The sequence below is a fragment of the Salvelinus alpinus genome, chromosome 12 (genome assembly GCF_045679555.1).
Source record: "Salvelinus alpinus chromosome 12, SLU_Salpinus.1, whole genome shotgun sequence".
Classification (NCBI taxonomy): Eukaryota; Metazoa; Chordata; class Actinopteri; order Salmoniformes; family Salmonidae; genus Salvelinus; species Salvelinus alpinus.
In genome coordinates, this window is record NC_092097.1 from 40,676,845 (window position 1) to 40,695,945 (window position 19,101).

The 19,101-nt window shown below is 42.6% G+C and overlaps 1 protein-coding gene across 4 annotated transcripts; it reads left to right on the top strand.

Annotated features, from left to right (window-relative positions):
* The first annotated feature begins 3 nt into the window (after window positions 1-3).
* On the top strand, window positions 4-18,956 carry LOC139536097 (ubiquitin carboxyl-terminal hydrolase 48-like). 4 transcript variants are annotated; one of them, XM_071336246.1, is made up of 27 exons: window positions 4-52; window positions 635-769; window positions 1,193-1,313; window positions 1,532-1,673; window positions 4,893-5,020; window positions 5,187-5,311; window positions 5,972-6,080; window positions 6,769-6,902; window positions 7,087-7,169; window positions 7,365-7,547; window positions 7,884-8,021; window positions 8,383-8,532; window positions 10,368-10,568; window positions 10,663-10,777; window positions 10,961-11,121; window positions 11,318-11,517; window positions 11,667-11,789; window positions 15,610-15,671; window positions 15,777-15,887; window positions 16,506-16,636; window positions 16,755-16,861; window positions 16,980-17,087; window positions 17,280-17,462; window positions 17,594-17,719; window positions 17,890-17,938; window positions 18,062-18,088; window positions 18,213-18,956. In XM_071336246.1, the coding sequence occupies exons 1-27, from the start codon at window positions 39-41 to the stop codon at window positions 18,233-18,235; spliced, it is 3,189 nt and encodes a 1,062-aa protein (XP_071192347.1). In that variant the 5' UTR covers window positions 4-38; the 3' UTR covers window positions 18,236-18,956. The 4 variants fall into 4 exon arrangements, with proteins under 4 accessions (XP_071192347.1, XP_071192348.1, XP_071192352.1 ...); XM_071336247.1 differs by having other exon boundaries at window positions 7,368-7,547; XM_071336251.1 differs by having other exon boundaries at window positions 7-52; window positions 10,961-11,103.
* The last annotated feature ends 145 nt before the right edge of the window (window positions 18,957-19,101 follow it).

Sequence of the window (19,101 nt, forward strand, 5' to 3'; positions counted from 1 at the left end):
GCCTGTTCTTTGAAAGGGACGTAGCTACGTAGACAACAATGGCACGTCATGCGTAAGTACTTGCGCCTTTCACAAGTTTGAAACTGAAGGATGAAATATTTATTTAAAAACTGACGCAAGGGCGCTAAATCTAAAACAAACTGTGAATAAAATATGAAAATATATGCAGCTGCAAAATCAGAAGTTTGTGATACACGCAGGAAAGGTTCGAATGTACATTTAATCCTAAAGAAAATCTGCTAACGTTAGCAAGACCTGATGATGGGTAGCTAGTTAGCTACGCAGTTCTTTGCAGTGGGAAATATCTGACAAGCTAGCTAGTAGCTAGCACGATGGTTGGTAGCTAGCTAGCTACGAGCATCAGCTGATTTGATTATAGTGTTATGTTAGGACGTTTAGTTGATGTAATTCAACTATTTCATTTGAACTGGTTGCTTGCTGTGCTTAACATTGTATTATTTTGGGGGCGTTTTTCTACAGCCGACTACTATAGCTAGCTATATTTAGCCAGCTGGCTAACTAACGACGTTGAGTGACTAAGTTAGCTGTGCTAACAGGGCAAGTTAAACTAGGCCGGAGCATCCTCGGCACCTCTTTGTCAGGGTACCCATGGTAAGCTCTGTTTTTCTTACAGAATGGCGCCTCGCGTACAGCTTGAGAAAGCAGCCTGGCGCTGGGTCGAGTCGGTGAGACCGGAGGACATACACCGGGAACATATTGAGATAGCTTACCGAATCTGTGTACCGCGGTGCAAGAGGGGAGCATGCAGGTAAATGGGCACACATAGTTAACAATTTCTAATTTCTTCAATTCCCATACTTAACTTGTCGTTTATGTCATATTCACTGTTATAATGTTGCCAGATCGCTAAGAGTGAGTTGTGTTGCATAACTATCTTATTTTGTCTGCAATTTGATTATCATGTAGCTAGCTAGTCACTCAGCTGAATGTCATGTGCAGTCACCAATATGAGATATCAGCTATGGAAAGATGGGTGAAACACTTTTCATGACTCATTTTCTATCTTCTAGTATTTTGATATTCACATTACAGAACGGCATCTGCTTCCTAATGCTTGATGTTATTCTCAAGTTTCAATGCCTGAAGCAACTGTCTCTATTTGCTTAAAAAATGTGTGAAAGAGATTGTTGTCAGGATATTGACATCTCTCCCCCTGACTTTGCTTATAAAGGAGAAATTGTAAAGGGAACCCAAATTGTCTTGTCGGTATTGGAGAACATGCCTGGTTGGGAGAGATCAACGAAAACAGCTTCCACAACATTGATGATCCAAATTCAGAGCGCCGGGACAAGGTAGGCCTACATCCACAACATTCTTCATGAACACAGATTTACACCTGGACGTGCTCCTGCCTGTTTTTAAATCCACATGACTTGGGTCCACTTCAAGTTAAATTGTCTGCCTTTCATCTGCACTGATTTGAAAACACTGGATGAACTTGTCCATCTCTCTCACTCCCCCCTCCCGCCTTTCTCTATCCCCTCTCTTTCTCACCCTCCCCCTCTCTCAGAACACGTTTGTGGGTCTGACGAACCTGGGCGCCACGTGTTACGTCAACACCTTCCTGCAAGTGTGGTTCCACAACCTGGAGCTGCGCAGGACCCTGTACCTGTGTCAGAATGCCCGGGCAGAGGAGCACAACATGGACTCAGGTGTGCTAGCCCTTGGAGATGGGCCCAGATTGTAGGGATGTAACAATTTACCGATACGCATCGGTCCACGGTTCATATGTTTAAAATATAAGTGCATCGGCCCTTGGGAGCCCAAACGGATTACTTTCTCTCAACCTTAAAAAAAAAACAATCTTTTGTGACAACTACAGCCTGTCCTTCAGTGTCTAACTAAGCATGTAATTGGCGGCAGGTAGCCTCAAGATTAGATTGTTGGCCCAGTAACTAAAAGGTTGCTGGTTCAAATACCAGAGTCGACAAGGTAAACTGTCACTGTGCCCTTGAGCAAGGCTAGGGGAGTTGGCACATGTAAAAAATAAATAAAAAAATAAACACATTGGCATTACACACTTGTGTGTCACAGGAGAAATATAAGCACCCCCCAAATAATGACTATTGGGTTACATTTACATTTTACATTTTAGTCATTTAGCAGACGCTCTTATCCAGAGCGACTTACAGTAGAGTGCATACATTTTATTACATTTTTACATACTGAGACAAGGATATCCCTACCGGCCAAACCCTCCCTAACCCGGACGACGCTATGCCAATTGTGCGTCGCCCCACGGATCTCCCGGTTGCGGCCGGCTGCGACAGAGCCTGGGCGCGAACCCAGCCCAGCCTGGGCGCGAACCCAGAGACTCTGGTGGCGCAGCTAGCACTGCGATGCAGTGCCCTAGACCACTGCGCCACCCGGGAAGTCATTGACAGTCATTGACAGTCATTGATTTAATATTGCATACCGAACAACCCCAGGCAATATCAGTAGCCTAGTGAAACTGCGGTGTGCGCAGCTTCTCGCGCTGACCAACGAGAAGTAGGTCAATTCCTGATCTGGCACATCTATGTGTGCCATTTTGTCAAATGTGCTGCAAATGGTGTTTTACCTGAATAAAAGTAGCCTAAGCTACTGCCGGAGACACAACTCATCTGGTTATACATGCTGATCGGTTGTTCAGGTTCACCATCAGCAATGGTTTTGGTAGTTTTACTTGAAACAATAAATATATATATATACATACACACACTACCGTTCAAAAGTTTGGGGTCACTTAGGAATGTCCTTGTTTTTGAAAGAACAGCATATATTTTTTTGTCCATTTTAAAATAACATCAAATTGATCAGAAATACAGTGTAGACATTGTGAATGTTGTAAATGACTATTGTAGTTGGAAACGGCTTTATAATTTTTTTTATAAAAAAAAAAAGAAGGAATATCTACATAAGCTTACAGAGGCCCATTATCAGCAACCATCACTCCTGTGTTCCAATGGCACATTGTGTTAGCTAATCCAAGTTTATAATTTTAAAAGGCTATTGATCATTAGAAAACCCTTTTGCAATTATGTTAGCAGAGCAGAAAACTGTTGTTCTGATTTAAAGAAGCAATAAAACTGGCCTTCTTTAGACTAGTTGAGTATCTGGAGCATCAGCATTTGTGGGTTTGATTACAGGCTCAAAATGGCCAGAAACAAAGAACTTTCTTCTGAAACTCGTCATTCTTGTTCCGAGAAATGGAAGGTGAGAAATTGCCAAGAAACTGAAGATCTCGTACAACGCTGTGTACTACTACATTCACAGAACAGCGCAAACTGGCTCTAGCCAGAATATAAAGAGGAGTGGGAGGCCACAGTGCACAACTGAGCAAGAGGACAAGTACATTAGAGTGTCTAGTTTGAGAAACAGCTGCCTCATAAGTCCTCAACTGGCAGCTGTATTAAATAGTACCCGCAAGACACCAGTCTCAACGTCAACAGTGAAGAGGCGACTCCGGGATGCTGGTCTTTAGGAAGAGTTGCAAAGAAAACGCCATATCTCAGACTGACCAATAAAATATTAAGATGGGCAAAAGAACACAGACACTGGACAGAGGAAGATTGGGGGGAAAAGTGTTATGGACAGACGCATCTAAGTTTGAGGTATTCGGATCACAAAGAAGAACATTGCTGGAGGAGTGCTTGACGCCATCTGTCAAGCACGGTGGAGGCAATGTGATGATCTGGGGGTGCTTTGGTGGTGGTAAAGTGGGAGATTTGTACAGGGTGAAAGGGATCTTGAAGAAGGAAGGCTATCACTCCATTTTGCAACGCCATGCCATACCCTGTGGATGGAGCTTAATTGGAGCCAATTTCCTCGTACAACAGGACAATGACCCAAAGCACAGCTCCAAACTATGCAAGAACTATTTAGGGAAGAAGCAATCAGCTAGTATTCTGTGTATAATGGAGTGGCCAGCACAGTCACCAAATCTCAACCCTATTGAGCTATTGTGGGAGCAGCTTGACCGTATGGTACGTAAGAAGTGCCCATCAAGCCAATCCAACTTGTGGGAGGTGCTTCAGGAAGCATGGGGTGAAATCTCTTCAGATCACCTCAACAAATTGACAACTAGAATGCCAAAGGTCTGCAAGGCTGTAATTGCTGCAAATGGAGGATTCTTTGACAAAAACAAAGTTTGAAGGACACAATTATTATTTCAATTAAAAATCATTATTTATAACCTTGTCAACGTCTTGACTATATTTCCTATTCATTTTGCAACTCACTTCATGTATGTTTTCATGGAAAACAAGGACATTTCTAAGTGACCCCAAACTTTTGAACGTGTGTGTGTTATATATCAAATATGAGAGAGTAATTTGATATACAGGGTGAAGTTGATCATTTCTTATTTTCATTGGCTGTGCCATAGCAATTTTTTTACAGGTAGATATTGATACATTACTAGCTCTAACACAGAAATGACAAGGGGGGGGACAAAAAGCAAACATTGCCCCCCCCAACTGATAGTGGGGTGGCTGAATTTGTAGGGACGGCAGGTAGCCTAGTGGTTAGAGCGTTGGGCCAGTAATCGAAAGGTTGCCCAGTTTCCCTTATGGCTCAGCTCAGGTGCCTACATCCACCATATACATAATTTACACACACACACCAAAGTCAGCTCACAGATGCTGCTCAGAGAGGCCCAGTTCATCAGCAACAGATTTTTATTTAGAATGGAAAATGAATGTGTTTATGCAACAAATGTTAGTGCATCGAACCAAATCACATCAATTTGTTCCTCTAATCAAACTGGATCGTACAGAATTGTTTCAAACTAAAACGTATTGTTCCTGTATTGTATCGGCACCCATGTATCTAATGAATCATCTTGAAAAGGTAAACCCAAATTGAAGTCCTCACCATTTTCCCTTTCTCAGACTACGAGCCTCGCAGCATATGTGAACACCTGCAGTACCTGTTTGCACTGCTTCAGAACAGCAACAGAAGGTACATTGACCCCTCGGGGCTGGTCAAGGCGCTAGGGCTGGACACAGGACAACAGCAGGTAGTCATCTTTTTACATGCTCAGGAAAGTCTGAAGAGTTAATAATGTTTTGGAGAAGCTTAGTTATTTTTTATAGTGGGTATAGGAAGAAAAATAAGAATACAATTAAAATGTAAACTTTTAATTTTACTCATCTCTATTTCTGTCTCTTGCCTTTCACATTCAGGACGCTCAAGAGTTCTCCAAGCTCTTCCTTTCGCTATTGGAGGACACATTATCCAAACAGAAGAACCCAAACCTGCAGAATGTCATTCAGCTGCAATTCTGTGGACAGATGTCTTACGTCACTGTGTAAGCCAGCAGTACATTCACCCATCAACTTTAATCAGACTTAAGTAACATTGGGCTCCCGAGTGATGCAGCGGTCTAAGGCACTGCGTCTCAGTGCTAGTCCGGGTTTGGCCAGTGTAGGCCGTCTTTGTAAATAAGAATCTGTTCTTAACTGACTTTCCTAGTTAAATAAATAAAAAATATAATTTTTCTAACAACCCAGTGGTAGTTTTATTCGATAGAATTTAGAATCTTCAGGTTGCCATGAAGTGTCCTTTTTTGCTTTATGGTTTGGTTTTATAAAGTCAAGCGTTTTGACTATTTTGTGCTTTGACATCAGTGGTGGTGCCAGTCAGAAATGCAACAGGATTTTTAGTATTTTATTAACATCATAAAGACAGATGGAACTGGGTTGTTAACTGGACTGTTCATGTCAGGTTGGACACTAGGGACTTTTACTAGAGGTTTGGCTTTGTGGCTGCCAAGGTTATGCTTTTATCCGGGCCACGCTTTTGCCATTTATGATTTTGGATCAGGATCAAAAACGTTTCTTCAACTAGTACCTAGGTTTTAGTCACCTTAACTCAACCCAGACTTCTACACAACACCTTTTCAAACTTCCTTAGAAACGGCAATAACAGATGCAGACTCTGAGTGTCTTAGTCTGTGGGTTTATGACAGGTGTAACCAGTGTGGCCGCGCTTCTCCCCTGCCGTCCCGATACTACGAACTGGAGCTCAACATCCAGGGCCACAAGAACCTTACAGAATGTGTCACAGAGTTTCTCAAGGTAACCTTGCATTCTGACATCACATTAGTCATGAAGATGATGATGCATCATGTTGTTCTTTAAGGCGATTATACATTATGACAGCATATAGTTCATTAGTTTAACTAATGCATTTTGACGACACATCAAGTTCAAAAGGTAATCATGCGTTAGGACATCGGTTCCCCAAGGTATTAATGCATTATGACATCGGTTTCCCAAGGTATTAATGCATTATGACATTGGTTTCCCAAGGTATTAATGCATTATGACATCGGTTCCCCAAGGTATTAATGCATTATGACATCGGTTCCCCAAGGTATTAATGCATTATGACATTGGTTTCCCAAGGTATTAATGCATTATGACATTGGTTTCCCAAGGTATTAATGCAGTATGACATCGGTTCCCCAAGGTATTAATGCATTATGACATTGGTTTCCCAAGGTATTAATGCATTATGACATTGGTTTCCCAAGGTATTAATGCATTATGACATTGGTTTCCCAAGGTATTAATGCATTATGACATTGGTTTCCCAAGGTATTAATGCAGTATGACATCAGGGTTATTTCCCCTAAGTAATTAATTGTGATGTAACAGACTGACTGAGTTTTAAAATAACATTTGTGAGTAGTTGGGTTGAACAGTTTAGAGTAAAACATAATAATGTTTGACCTAGTGTTGACCCTGTGATCGCTCCCTGCAGGAGGAGAAGCTGGACGGTGACAACCGCTACTTCTGTGAGAGCTGCCAGAGCAAACAGAACGCCACTCGACGCATCAAACTGCACAGCCTCCCACGCGTACTAAACCTGCAGCTCATGCGTTTTGTCTTCGACAGGTCAGTTTGATTCATTCATTCAGTCTGTCGTTTTGTAGAAGGGTCTCTAGTCTACCATCCCTCAGCCCACAACTAAAAACGTACATACCTTCACTAGTAGTGGCCATATGCAGTATCACTAAGGGTCAATGCAACACTCTAACTCAGTACTGTTGCTGAATGTTGTCTGTCTTCTGATTCCCAGACAAACGGGTCACAAGAAGAAGCTCAACACCTTCATCAGTTTTCCAGAGCAGCTGGACATGGGCCCATTTCTGGAGGGAAAAGGTATCGCCAGCCTTGCAATGGCTCAATACACTGTCCTCATTCTATACATGTGGCCGAATATGTAATGATAAAGATACATGACCCAAGTTCTGTGACAATGGTATGATAAAAGCGATCCCTTTACTATGCATTATGACATACAGATACACATAATCCATGCTGTTTGTTTTGGGTCTCTTTGGGTGGCGTCCCCAGAAGATGAGACGTGTGTGTACGAGCTGAGTGCGGTCCTGATCCACCGCGGGGTTAGCGCTTACTCTGGTCACTACATTGCACACGTGCGAGACGCCCGCACCAGCGACTGGTACAAGTTCAACGACGAGGAGATTGAGAAGATGGAGGGCAAGAAGCTACAACTGGGCATCGAGGAGGACATCGGTGAGCCTCCCTGCTCCTTTCTGCATTAGTCCACTTGTGCCCCCTTAAAACCTCTTCTCCCCTCTCCTCCCCGTCACTTCCCTGAATTGTAGCTGTATTGTTTTGTAATACAGCTTGGTTAAAAACTGACTGTTGTTTGGTGGTAAAATTCTCACACCCACTCCCTTAATAAATCAATATTTATTTAAAGTGCATCTAAAATCGTAATACTTTACAGTAAAACAACAAATGTAGGAGATAAAATAAAAACCATACAGGAAGAATAAAGGAACTTACCACTCTTCAACATGGCTTCTCTTATACCTGTTCTCTGCTACTGTTCTGATCTTTCTCCAGCCGAGACGGTGAAGTCCCAGACCCGTAAGCCCAAGTGCAGTAAAGGATACCACTGCTCCAGGAACGCCTACATGCTGGTGTACAAGTGCCATAGAGAGGAGGACACTGACCCCATGGAGACCAACGTTGACGTGCCAGGTGAGGATCTAACTAATGGACTGCACCTGGTGATGACTGTAGTTCAATACATGATGTACAAGGTAAGAACTGAGCTAGCTGGATAGCTCCAGTGTGTACAGCCCTTTGACATACTTTATTAAAATGATCAACCAAAGTTACCACCCCAGGGAAAAATAGGTAAGAAGAAATGTGTAGGCGGCTAAAGCTATTCCCCCGTAAGACTTGTATAGTTGTATATTCCCTGCAACTAAAGTCAGCTAGATATGCGTGGTACACTACCCGTTGCTGCAGAGGTGACGTGGTTAGAATGTTGTTTGTATGACCTTTGAACCCAGCAACGGTAGCTGTAATATCAGTGGGAGCCCTCTATCTGTGCCAGGCTTTCTGCAGAGGCTGGTGGACCGAGACAACAGGAAGTTTGAGGAGTGGTGCCTGGAGATGGCCGACATGCGCAAGCAGAGCGTCGACAAGGGCAAGGCCAAGCACGAAGAGGTGAAGGAACTCTACGAGCTTTTACCTGCGGAAGACGGTCGGTTAAAAACATCCCCTTACCCCAGCTATCACAATATTGCAATATGAAAGTAGTTATTTGTTCATGATGTTGTATAATGCATTATAACTAGGGCTGTTAAACGATTAAAATAATTAATCGAGTTGATTGCAATAGTTATTGCAGTTTTTGAATGTGCTCAAATTTGGCCCTAAATGATTTTTCCATTTTAAAAAGCAGTGCATTGAGTTACAAGCATACTATGTTTTGATTTGTAAGGGACGGAAACACAAAATGATCTACATCCGAATGTTTTAATAGCATTTTCCCCTTAAACACAAGTCACTGTAACATACAGCTATTTATGCTCCATATGTTTAAGTAGGCCTAGTCTCATCAATGTTCTTGAAGTTTAACACTTATGCACAACACAAAGCTTTAAGTACTGTTACTGCTGCAGGCATTCTAAATGAGTGACTACAGGAAAAATCTGGCTCTATGGATACAAAGAGCTTTTAAATTTGTCCAACAATCTTATGAAAACACTGTAACCATCTGTACTGTTCAGGGCCCTGTTTCCCAAAAGCATCTTAAGGCTAATAAGTTCATTGTTAGAACCTTCATAGGAGCCTTGTTAAATCTCCCAGTTGTTTCCCTAAACACTCGTTATTAACGTTGCACTTGAAAACGCTCGTAATTTAACGCCTGCCTCAGATCACTCGTAGAACAGCTAAGTGCGTCGTTAGATGCTTTTTGCCCTCCCGCGTCACTTTATACACAGAAAGTATACTAGAAACATAGAATCCCGTGGTTTAACTGTCTCTCTGTGACTGCCGATAACTTCAGAACATAGTGCGAACAACATGCGACGTATAAAAATATGCGGCAAATGAAAACCGAGATGACGCATTAAAATATAAACAGTAGACTATAGGCCTATTTCATTCATATTAAAATAAATGTAATGTTCAATCTATCGAGTTATATTTTGCTACTTGTAGGCAACTGTCTGTAATTTATTTCATTATATATCATGATGTATTGCCAAAGGTGCGCAATTTTGTACCAAATCTGTGATATTTTTTTTGCATTTTTATTAGGTAGCCTAAGTAATTTGAATAAGCCACCTCAATATTTGCAGCCTCAGTTGGTAATATCTCCCAAGGAGCTGATCATATTAGCTGATCCGAGAGCAACACTCCTTTTCTATCCTGTCAATATCGACACATGCTCCAACGACGCACTTAGCGACTTCTCAGTGCATGGTGTTTTGGGTAACACATATTAGAACTTCGGCCATTGTAGGAAAGATGCATCATTAAAACACTCCTAAGCCTACGTTGCATCACTATCGGGGAAACTGGGCCCAGATAATTTTAAGTAGCCTATTCCTTCTCAGTTCTTCCTGTGCCATCCAATTTTGTGGTCAAGTTATCAGGTTGCTAGCTAGAGGCACACGGCCTTCAGTGACGTAAAGGCACAAGTATTGGCTGTAGTTGTGTTCTGCGCTTTAAAAGGGTCAGTACGGAAACACCTGCGCTTCAAAGGTTCCGCCCGGTAAAGAAATGGAGTCGCGATTAACGGCGTCAGAAATAATTTGCGGAGATAATTTTGACAGCCCTAATTATACCACATCCCTGGTATACTATGCAGGTGCATTAACAGTAGCTTTGCTTACTTTGTAAAGAAACAAAGGCACACAAGAATATAGCTCTGATGTATTTACAATAAATGTTGTAAGAGTGCAATATACAGTGTGTTGCCCCTTTTCTTTATCCAGAGTTATTTTGCCCAGCACTGAAGTTCAACTAAGATGTCCATCTTACAAGGTTGAGGTCCGGGTCGAGTGTTTCATGTTTGTGTGTTTGTTCCAGGCCAGCAGTATGAGTTTGTGCCTCTGGAGTGGTTGAAGAAATGGCTGGACGACTCGACGGTCACTAAAGAAATCGACAACGGCAACTTCCTGTGTTCTCACGGTAAACTTCACCCAGACAAGGTGGGGGAGGCCAAGAGGATCTCTGTTAAAGCAGCAGAGCTTCTCTTTGACAGATACGGCGGAGGACCCAGACTAGATGGTAAGAGACATTGCTGATATGCATGGATAGTCTCAGCTCCTCTCTGTGACCTCTGACCTTGTGTGTGTGTGTGTGTGTGTGACCCTGTGTCCAGGGTCAACTCTCTGTGAGGAATGTGTGGGCCAGAGATGCAGGGTGCTGCGGCTAAAGAACCAGCTGGCCGAGAACTACAAAGAAGTCACCAACCTTGTCAAGGGCCCGCCCAAAAGGTAACCACTCACTCACACAGATTAATGGCAACGTTTTGTGTTCGTAAAACAGTCCTCGCAGTGCAGAAAGTTAGACAAAATAACAGTATCTTTTATTGATCCAGACATGTTTGTAGTACTGCAGCTAGCGATTGCAGTTTGCGCAATGTGTGTATGTTCTAATATCTCACCCCTATCTGACAGTGATGGGGGGTACTGGGTGGGCAAGACGTCTCTTCGGAGCTGGAGACAGCTGGCCTTGGAGCAGCTGGATGAGGACGAGGAGGAGACCAAACACATTGACGGCAAAACCAACGGAGAGGGACCAGAGATCACTGATACTAAAGGTACACAAACCAGCAGAGGTCAGAGTACAATTTGGAAAACTACTTCTCACAATGACATGTAGAGTAGGTAACTACAATATTATTAGAATCATGTCAGAAATAACATATATTCACCTCCTTTGTGCGGAGATCATGATTGATTAGATTGGTTATTGCTGTCTGGTTCTTTATCAGTGTGGCCCAGTATTGTTTGACTATTGCTGTCTGATTCCAGAGTACGGCCCAGAGAACCAGGATGAAGACGAGGAGGAGATGAAGACCTTCAACGAGGACATCCTCTGTCGGCATGGTGGTCTGAATATCCTTGAGAGCGAGAGGCGGCTGGTGACGGAGGAGGTGTGGTCCAAACTGAGGGTGTATTTCCCCAGAGCCCCCCAGTTCACCCAGCTACAGGAGCCCTGTCAGCAGTGCCTGGTAAGAAGGGATGGACCGAGGTGGTGGGAGGGATAGAGATACTGTTGTCTCTCTCTCCCTACTCCTCTCTAGCCTTGTAAATGGAAAAACCAAATTGAGCTGATCACATTCCTATTAGCTGTGTGGTATCCCTGTGGGTTTTCCTGTAGAGGCTGGAGCGTGAGGGGAAGGAGAATGAGGCTCTGAACAGGATGATGGCATCAGAACAGAAGAGCTCCCTCCTCAACCTGTTCCAGGAGAAGAACAGACCCACACTAACCAAGTGGCCACAGGTAATAACTGTTAGTGCACAGGTAATAACAATACAGACTGTAATTTTTGGTGAGTGGACATTTACAAGCGAATATGAACGAGACATTGTGCAAATTATCAAAGTTTTGACGCATGCTTGTCTGAAGGAAGAACAGTCCTGGCTCTGGAGCAGCATGTGACAACGCTGTGTCTGTGGAGTCGCTAGGGTAACTGGTCTGCCTGCTCTGCTCAGAGAATGGGTGGGGGGAGCAGATGGGCCGAGAATGGAGAGGAGAAAAAACCGCAAGGAAATCAAGATGGTTTGGCAGCGGTACAGATTTCTCAAACACAGCAGAAAGCTAACGATTTGCCTCATGTCTCATTCATTCACCCACTTAGTGGCAAGAAAAAGTATGTGAACCCTGGAAATACCTGGATTTCTGCATAAACTGGTCATACAATTTGATCTGATCTTCATCTAGGTCACAACAATAGACAGTCTGCTTAAACTAATAACACACACACAATTATACGTGTTCCTGTCTTTATTGTACACACCGTGTAAACATTCACAGTGCAGGGTGGAAAAGTATGTGAACCCTTGGATTTAATAACTGGTTGACCCTCCTTTGGCAGCAATAACCTCAACCAAAAGTTTTCTGGAGTTGTGGATCAGACCTACACAGCGGTAGGTTTTTGGACCATTCCTCTTTACAAAACTGTTTCAGTTCAGTAATATTCTTGGGATGTCTGGTGTGAACTGCTCTCTTGAGGTCATGCCACAGAATCTCAATCGGGTTGAGGTCAGGACTCTGACTGGGCCACTCCAGAAGGCGTATTTTCAAGCCATTCTGTTGATGATTTACTTCTTCTATTATTTGGGTCGTTGTCCTTTGCATCACCCAACTTCTGTTGAGCTTCAATTGGCGGACAGATAGTGTCATCTGTCCACAGAATATTTTGCCAGTATCGCAGAACATCCAGGTGCACTTTTGCAAACTTCAGACGTACAGCCATGTTTTTTTGGGACAGCAGAGGCTTCTTCCGTGGTGTCCTCCCATGAACACCATTCTTGTTTAGTGTTTTACGTATCATAGACTCGTCAACAGAGATGTTATCATGTTCCAGAGATTTCTGTAAGTCTTTAGCTGACATTCTAGGATTCTTAACCTCATTGAGCATTTTGCGCTGTGCTCTTGCAGTCATCTTTGCAGGACGGCCATTCCTAAGGAGAGTAGCAACATTGCTGAACTTTGTCTATAAATGGAGAATGTCTTAACACGGACTGATGAACATCAAGGCTTTTAGAGATACTTTTGTAACCCTTTCCAGCTTTATGCAATGCAACAATTCTTAATGGTTCACATCAGGCAATGCTTCTTGTGAATAGAAAACTCACATTTTGTGAGTTTTTTTTATAGGGCAAGGCAGCTCTAACCAACATCTCAATGATTGGACTCCAGGTTATCTGACTCCAATTAGCTTTTGGAGAAGTCATTAGCCTAGGCGTTCACATACTTTTTCCAACCTAAACTGTGAATGTTTAAATTATGTATTCAATATACAGACCTGCCAACATGCACGCATTTTGCCCAACTACGCAATTCTCTGTCCATGTACGAAGGTATGAGATCCGAGTTAAAAGTACGCAGTTTGGTGACTGTCAGCTGTACGTAAACACATGGACAAATCCCTTTTCGACTCCGTGTGTTGTGGAAAGGTAAACACTAATTGTTTCAAGCTAACGTTAGCGAACATAAGATGGACATTCAGTGGGCTCTAAAGTGCCAGCAGTTCACTCGCATTTGCTAGTGAAATAAATTAAATGCAAATACGAAAAATAACTGGTCGCATTTGTGCGAGTGTGATACACATTTAATTCTGCGTCCCATTGGTTGTATTTTCCACGTAACATTACGAGGATCACGCAACCTGATATACTGTAACTGTAATTATGATCCACGTCACAAAAAGCATTACAAAAGTATAATCAAAAATAAATATAAACATATTGGCATTAAATGGAGTCGGGAGTTTAGAAGACTGTGCTATGTAGAATGAATGAGTGTCCGGTATTGGCTATAGAGGCAATGCATCTAAAATGCCTTTGCAGTAGATTTGAGATGTTATCAATTTCGAAAATCTGAAATGATGTATTCGCTGCAAAGAAATACAATAGGCAATTTAGGCTGAAACACCGGACTCTAGCGAACTGCGTTCAGATTCCCTTTGCGGTAGCCTACTTAAGCTTTGTGTTGCCAGTTTGCGGTCTGTGTCAATGCGATCATTTGTTTTTATGTTTTCAAAGTGGTTTTGCTTTTTGTGATAATTAGGAACCGTGCTAAAAAGCAAACAGACTCAAAGAGAACCCCAAATCGGCGGGTGCTACGAGCGCGAGTTGAATCTCCAATTTGCTGAGCGCATCTGGTACTCTAAAAAGTTGGGACAGGTTTGGCAATAATTTGTGTGTTATTAGTTTAAGCACACTGTTTGTCTATTGTTGTGGCTTAGATGAAGATCAGTTCAAATTTGATGACCAATTTATGCAGAAATCCAGGAAATTACAAAGGGTTCACATACTTTTTCTTGCCACTGTAGAAAACTAGCAAGTTGAATTTAGGAGTTGCTTTAATGCAGAATTCTTCACACAGAGAAAAATTATGAAACTCATAAGAAATATAATGCATCTTATTGAAATGCAGCTTATTGTAATTTCTGCTCGACACAGACAAATGTTGTGTTTCAGTTGCACTTCTCCACTGGATGAGAATTCACAAACCAATAGCACTCTGATGTGTAGCTACCTTTCTCCGGTACTTTTCAGTGTAGGTGAATGTTGCACTAATGTATTTTCTGTGAAGGAAAACTGTAGTTGCACTCCCCGGATAACTCTGCATAAACACACTGACTTTCAATAAACACGACCCCTGTCAATACACGGCTGGACTCACCTGCTCCCACTTTCTCCTGTTGTGCTATTTACAAAGAAACACATGACTGGCTCATTTGTTCTGGGGAACTGTTTTATAATGTAAAATAATTTGAGCTGTGAAATGAACGCAATCTGCTTTAACTCCTAACATATTGCACAAGTTGACTGCAGGTGTTTACTTAAAAAGTAGCTACAATTGGGTGGTGCAGGGTCTAAGGTACTGCATTGCAGTGCCACTAGAGATTCTGGGTTCGAGTCTAGAATGTCGGAAGAACCATGGGGCACAATTGGCCCAGCATCGTCCAGGTTAGGGGAAGGTTTGGCCGGCAGGGATGTCCTTGTCCTATCGCACACTAGCGACTCCTGTTGCGGGCCGGGTGCAGTGCATGCTGACACGGTTGCCAGGTGTACAGTGTTTCCTCCAACACATTGGTGCGGAAGGCTTCCGGCTTAAGTGGGCAGTTTGTCAAGAAGCAGTGCGGTTGGCTTATGTTTCTGAGGACGCACGGCTCTTGACCTTGAGCTGCAGCGATGAGACAAGACTGTAACTACCAATTGGAAACCACGAAATTGGGGAGAAAAAGGGGTAAAAAAAAAAAAAAAAAAAAAAAAGTAACTACAATTATTAAAATGTATGAAAAACCGTCAAAAAAATTGTTACATTATTGACCATCCTGTGGCTTTTTCGAAATACCCCGGTATACTGCCCAAGCCTACTAGACAAGTAATAAGTTAGTACACGTGTAATAACACAGGTTATTACATGAGTAATTACAGTAAGTACACTGGTAATAACACAGGTAATAATGGTTATTGCACAGGTAATAAGAGGTATTAACAGTTTGTACACTTGATAGATATCTTATTGGCTGAACTGAATATTTGTTGATGACATGTTGACATACTGATGAATCCAATCTTTGTTTTAGGAGACGGACATTCTTTACATAGTTCCTCTGTTTTTTGTGGACGAGTGGAGAAAGTTCATCAGGTAAGTCCAGTCCGAATCCTACTGTTGTTTTTTGAGTGCTTCACCATTCAAACAGCCAAAGAAGACATGAATGACTTCTCTCATCTCCTCCCTCCCTCTCTGTAGGAGGCCCACTAAGACCACCCCAGTGTCTAGCGTGGGGAACAGTTTGCTCCTTTGTCCCCATGGAGGCTTCATGTTCACCCATGACTCCATGTTGATGGGAGACGCCCAACAGTGAGTGACTTCACTGACCCCTCTCGACCCATGTTGTATTCATGTTTTATACAGCACTGCTCTGGTCTTTATCATCCATCCCTCCTGGTCTCATGTTGTGTTTTATACAGCACTGCTCTGGTCTTTATCATCCATCCCTCTTGGTCTCATGTTGTGTTTTATACAGCACTGCTCTGGTCTTTATCATCCATCCCTCTTGGTCTCATGTTGTGTTTTATACAGCACTGCTCTGGTCTTTATCATCCATCCATCCTGGTCTCATGTTGTGTTTTATACAGCACTGCTCTGGTCTTTATCATCCATCCCTCCTGGTCTCATGTTGTGTTTTATACAACACTGCTCTGGTCTTTATCATCCATCCCTCCTGGTCTCATGTTGTGTTTTATACACCTCTGGTCTTTATCATCCATCCCTCCTGGTCTCATGTTGTGTTTTATACAGCACTGCTCTGGTCTTTATCATCCATCCATCCTGGTCTCATGTTGTGTTTTATACAGCACTGCTCTGGTCTTTATCATCCATCCCTCCTGGTTTCATGTTGTGTTTTATACAGCACTGCTCTGGTCTTTATCATCCATCCCTCCTGGTCTCATGTTGTGTGCTGTTCCCTTTGCACAGTATAGCTCTTCTCTGGCCCGGTGAATGGGAGGTGATCAGCAGACAATTCCTGGTTGATCAGCCAATCTCCATCTGCCGGATCAGTCAGGCCACACCCAACGGCTCCAGTGTGGAGTACACCACCCATCCTGGTGAGATTCAAGTCCTTATGATTTCCCTCGACTGTGTGACTTAATGCTGTTATTCTGTTATGATTCTTTGAGAACTGTGCAGAGGGACTGTTTGACTGTGTTTGTGTTCTGTGTCCAGAGCTTTGTAGGGACTGCAGAGAAGGCTTCATCTTCCAGCAACAGAGGGACATGAGAGAGTACGCACAAGCCACAGTCTACGTCCGCAAGGTCATAGACGACAAGAGGGTGAGTGTCTTTCTCTCCCCTTCCCCTCTTTCTCTCTTTAGTAAATATGTCTGTCACAGAGTGTAATATGCAAATAGTATGAATCTCCAGAGAAGAATACAACTGCCTTCCTATTTAGATAATGGAGGCAGCTCCTGAGGTGAATGTGAGTGGGTCAGAGGCAGAGGATGAGAGGGAGGAGCCTGTTACTAAGGTGGACGGAGAGCGAGACCCTGACTTTAGCCAGGTAGGACACAAACCCCTCACCTCAGTTTCACTTTTTATTGCTTATAAGTCTCTAAGAATTGAATGTTTGAGTAAAGGTTTTGTGTACTAAGCCATTTACCATTAATGTAGAAGTTAGAAGTGCTGAGAGGATGATTGACATGGATATTGCCCGATGTTTCCCTTGCTTCCTGGTCACATGATGTCTGTCCAGATAGAGGACGGGGCGAAGCGTCAGAGGCTGAGTGACGGCACCATCGGTGCTGCCGCAAGTCCGTCCCCCATGGCCAGTGGCGGCAAATCAGGTATCAGGAGGAGCACAAGGCACAGGAAGCTCCGGGGAGAGAAAGCACTCATCGTCTCAGCCAATCAGACGCTCAAGGAGCTCAAAATACAAGTGAGGGGTCACCAGTGTTGCCATCGATGGAGGCTTGAATAACCATAATGCATCATCCTTGCTTTTGCTCAACACTGAATCTCAGGATTCCTGATCCCTAACTCTGGTGTGTGTTAATGGTTCTCCCTCAGATCATGCATGCCTTCTCTGTGGCCCCGTTTGATCAGAACCTGTCGATCGACGGCCGGTGTCTAACGGACGACTCTGCCACCCTCGGCAGCCTAGGAGTCATCCCAGAGAGCGTCATCTGTCTGAAGGTATGTACCGCATTTATATTAGATTCGATTATAAACTTGAAATGAAAATAAAATTTAATGGGGTAAAGACTAGTATCTAATATGAAAGTGAACACGTCATTACTGGAGACGAACAGCGAATGGTTTGAAGTTGCTTATTCCTGAATATGCGTTTTGTCTTTTTCTTTCAGGCTGATGAACCCATAGCAGATTATGCAGCATTGGATGATGTTTATCAGGGTATGTTTCTTCTCTCATTTTTCTATTTTTTTCTCTTCTTTCTTTTGTATACCCTGAATCTTTTGTACACTATGAATTGAAAGATTCCATTTGCTAACAATAGTTTCTGTGTTCTTTTTTCAGTCTGTATGCCTGAAGAAGGATTTAAAGGTAAGGATATGTTCTGATCGCAATCATGTTTGCATTAATTAGTTTAACCCTGATCTGCAGTATGTGCAACTGTTATCTTTGACATACAACAAATCAATAAAAAATACTGTATGGATCCATTCAGGCACTGGGCTTCTCGGTCACTGAAGAAGACATGACAGTCTCTGCCCTCGAGGCGGACTGAAGCTGGACAACAAGAATCAAATGCTTGTAGTGTCCATAAATTGGAAAAAAGTGCTTTAATTTTGTTTTCTCTTATGTCGTTTTCTAAAGATTTTGTTTTTGTATTTTAAGCTGTGACTGTTGCAAATCCTTTGGTTATTTCTCTGTTAAAAATTATCTGCTGGCTTTTTAATATTTAAAGACGTTTATGCATTCTCTGGGACTTTTTGTGGTCACACTCTCTTCACCTGGGCTGTGAGTAGAAACGGGTCATGAGAATCGAGTGGCATCTTCCAATGTGGAACCCAAACTTCTCTTCTGTCTGCTTCCGTAGACTTCTGAGAGGATAGACCCAATTGAATTTTACAAGATACATTTTTTTTGTTCAAAGGAAAATTGTGGTCTCACAGCAAAATGTATTCAAACATTTAAAGAATGCATGAGCAACTCTTAAATATTGAACATTGTAACTGTTTGGTGGTTTAACATTACGTACCTCAACCACAAAGTTAACAAAATACTCCCTTGCATTTAGAATAATAAAATATATGTATATTTCTTAAATTAATAAAAAACATTGCACATTTAGATTAGGTTTGTGCTGCAGTCAGAAACCGATGCAGGCCTTGATGTGAACTGTTATTTCCTCTGTTATTTCATATGGGCAATAAAGTAGTTTTTTCTTCTACAGATTTTCTCACACACACACATTGTTTTGGATCTATTTGTGCACTGTGTGAAGAAGAAAACAACTATGGGGAGGTTTCCCCAATACAGATCAAGCCTAATCCTGTGTCCGGGAAACCGTCTCTCTGACCCCTTCTTTCATACCACTATGTTATTGATAAAGT

Bases quoted from the DNA above. Each gene is read 5' to 3' on its own strand.
- LOC139536097 (XM_071336246.1), top strand. The intron at 16,862-16,979 runs GTGAGTGTCTTT...CTTCCTATTTAG, and splicing joins AGGTCATAGACGACAAGAGG to ATAATGGAGGCAGCTCCTGA. The intron at 17,939-18,061 runs GTATGTTTCTTC...TTCTTTTTTCAG, and splicing joins ATTGGATGATGTTTATCAGG to TCTGTATGCCTGAAGAAGGA.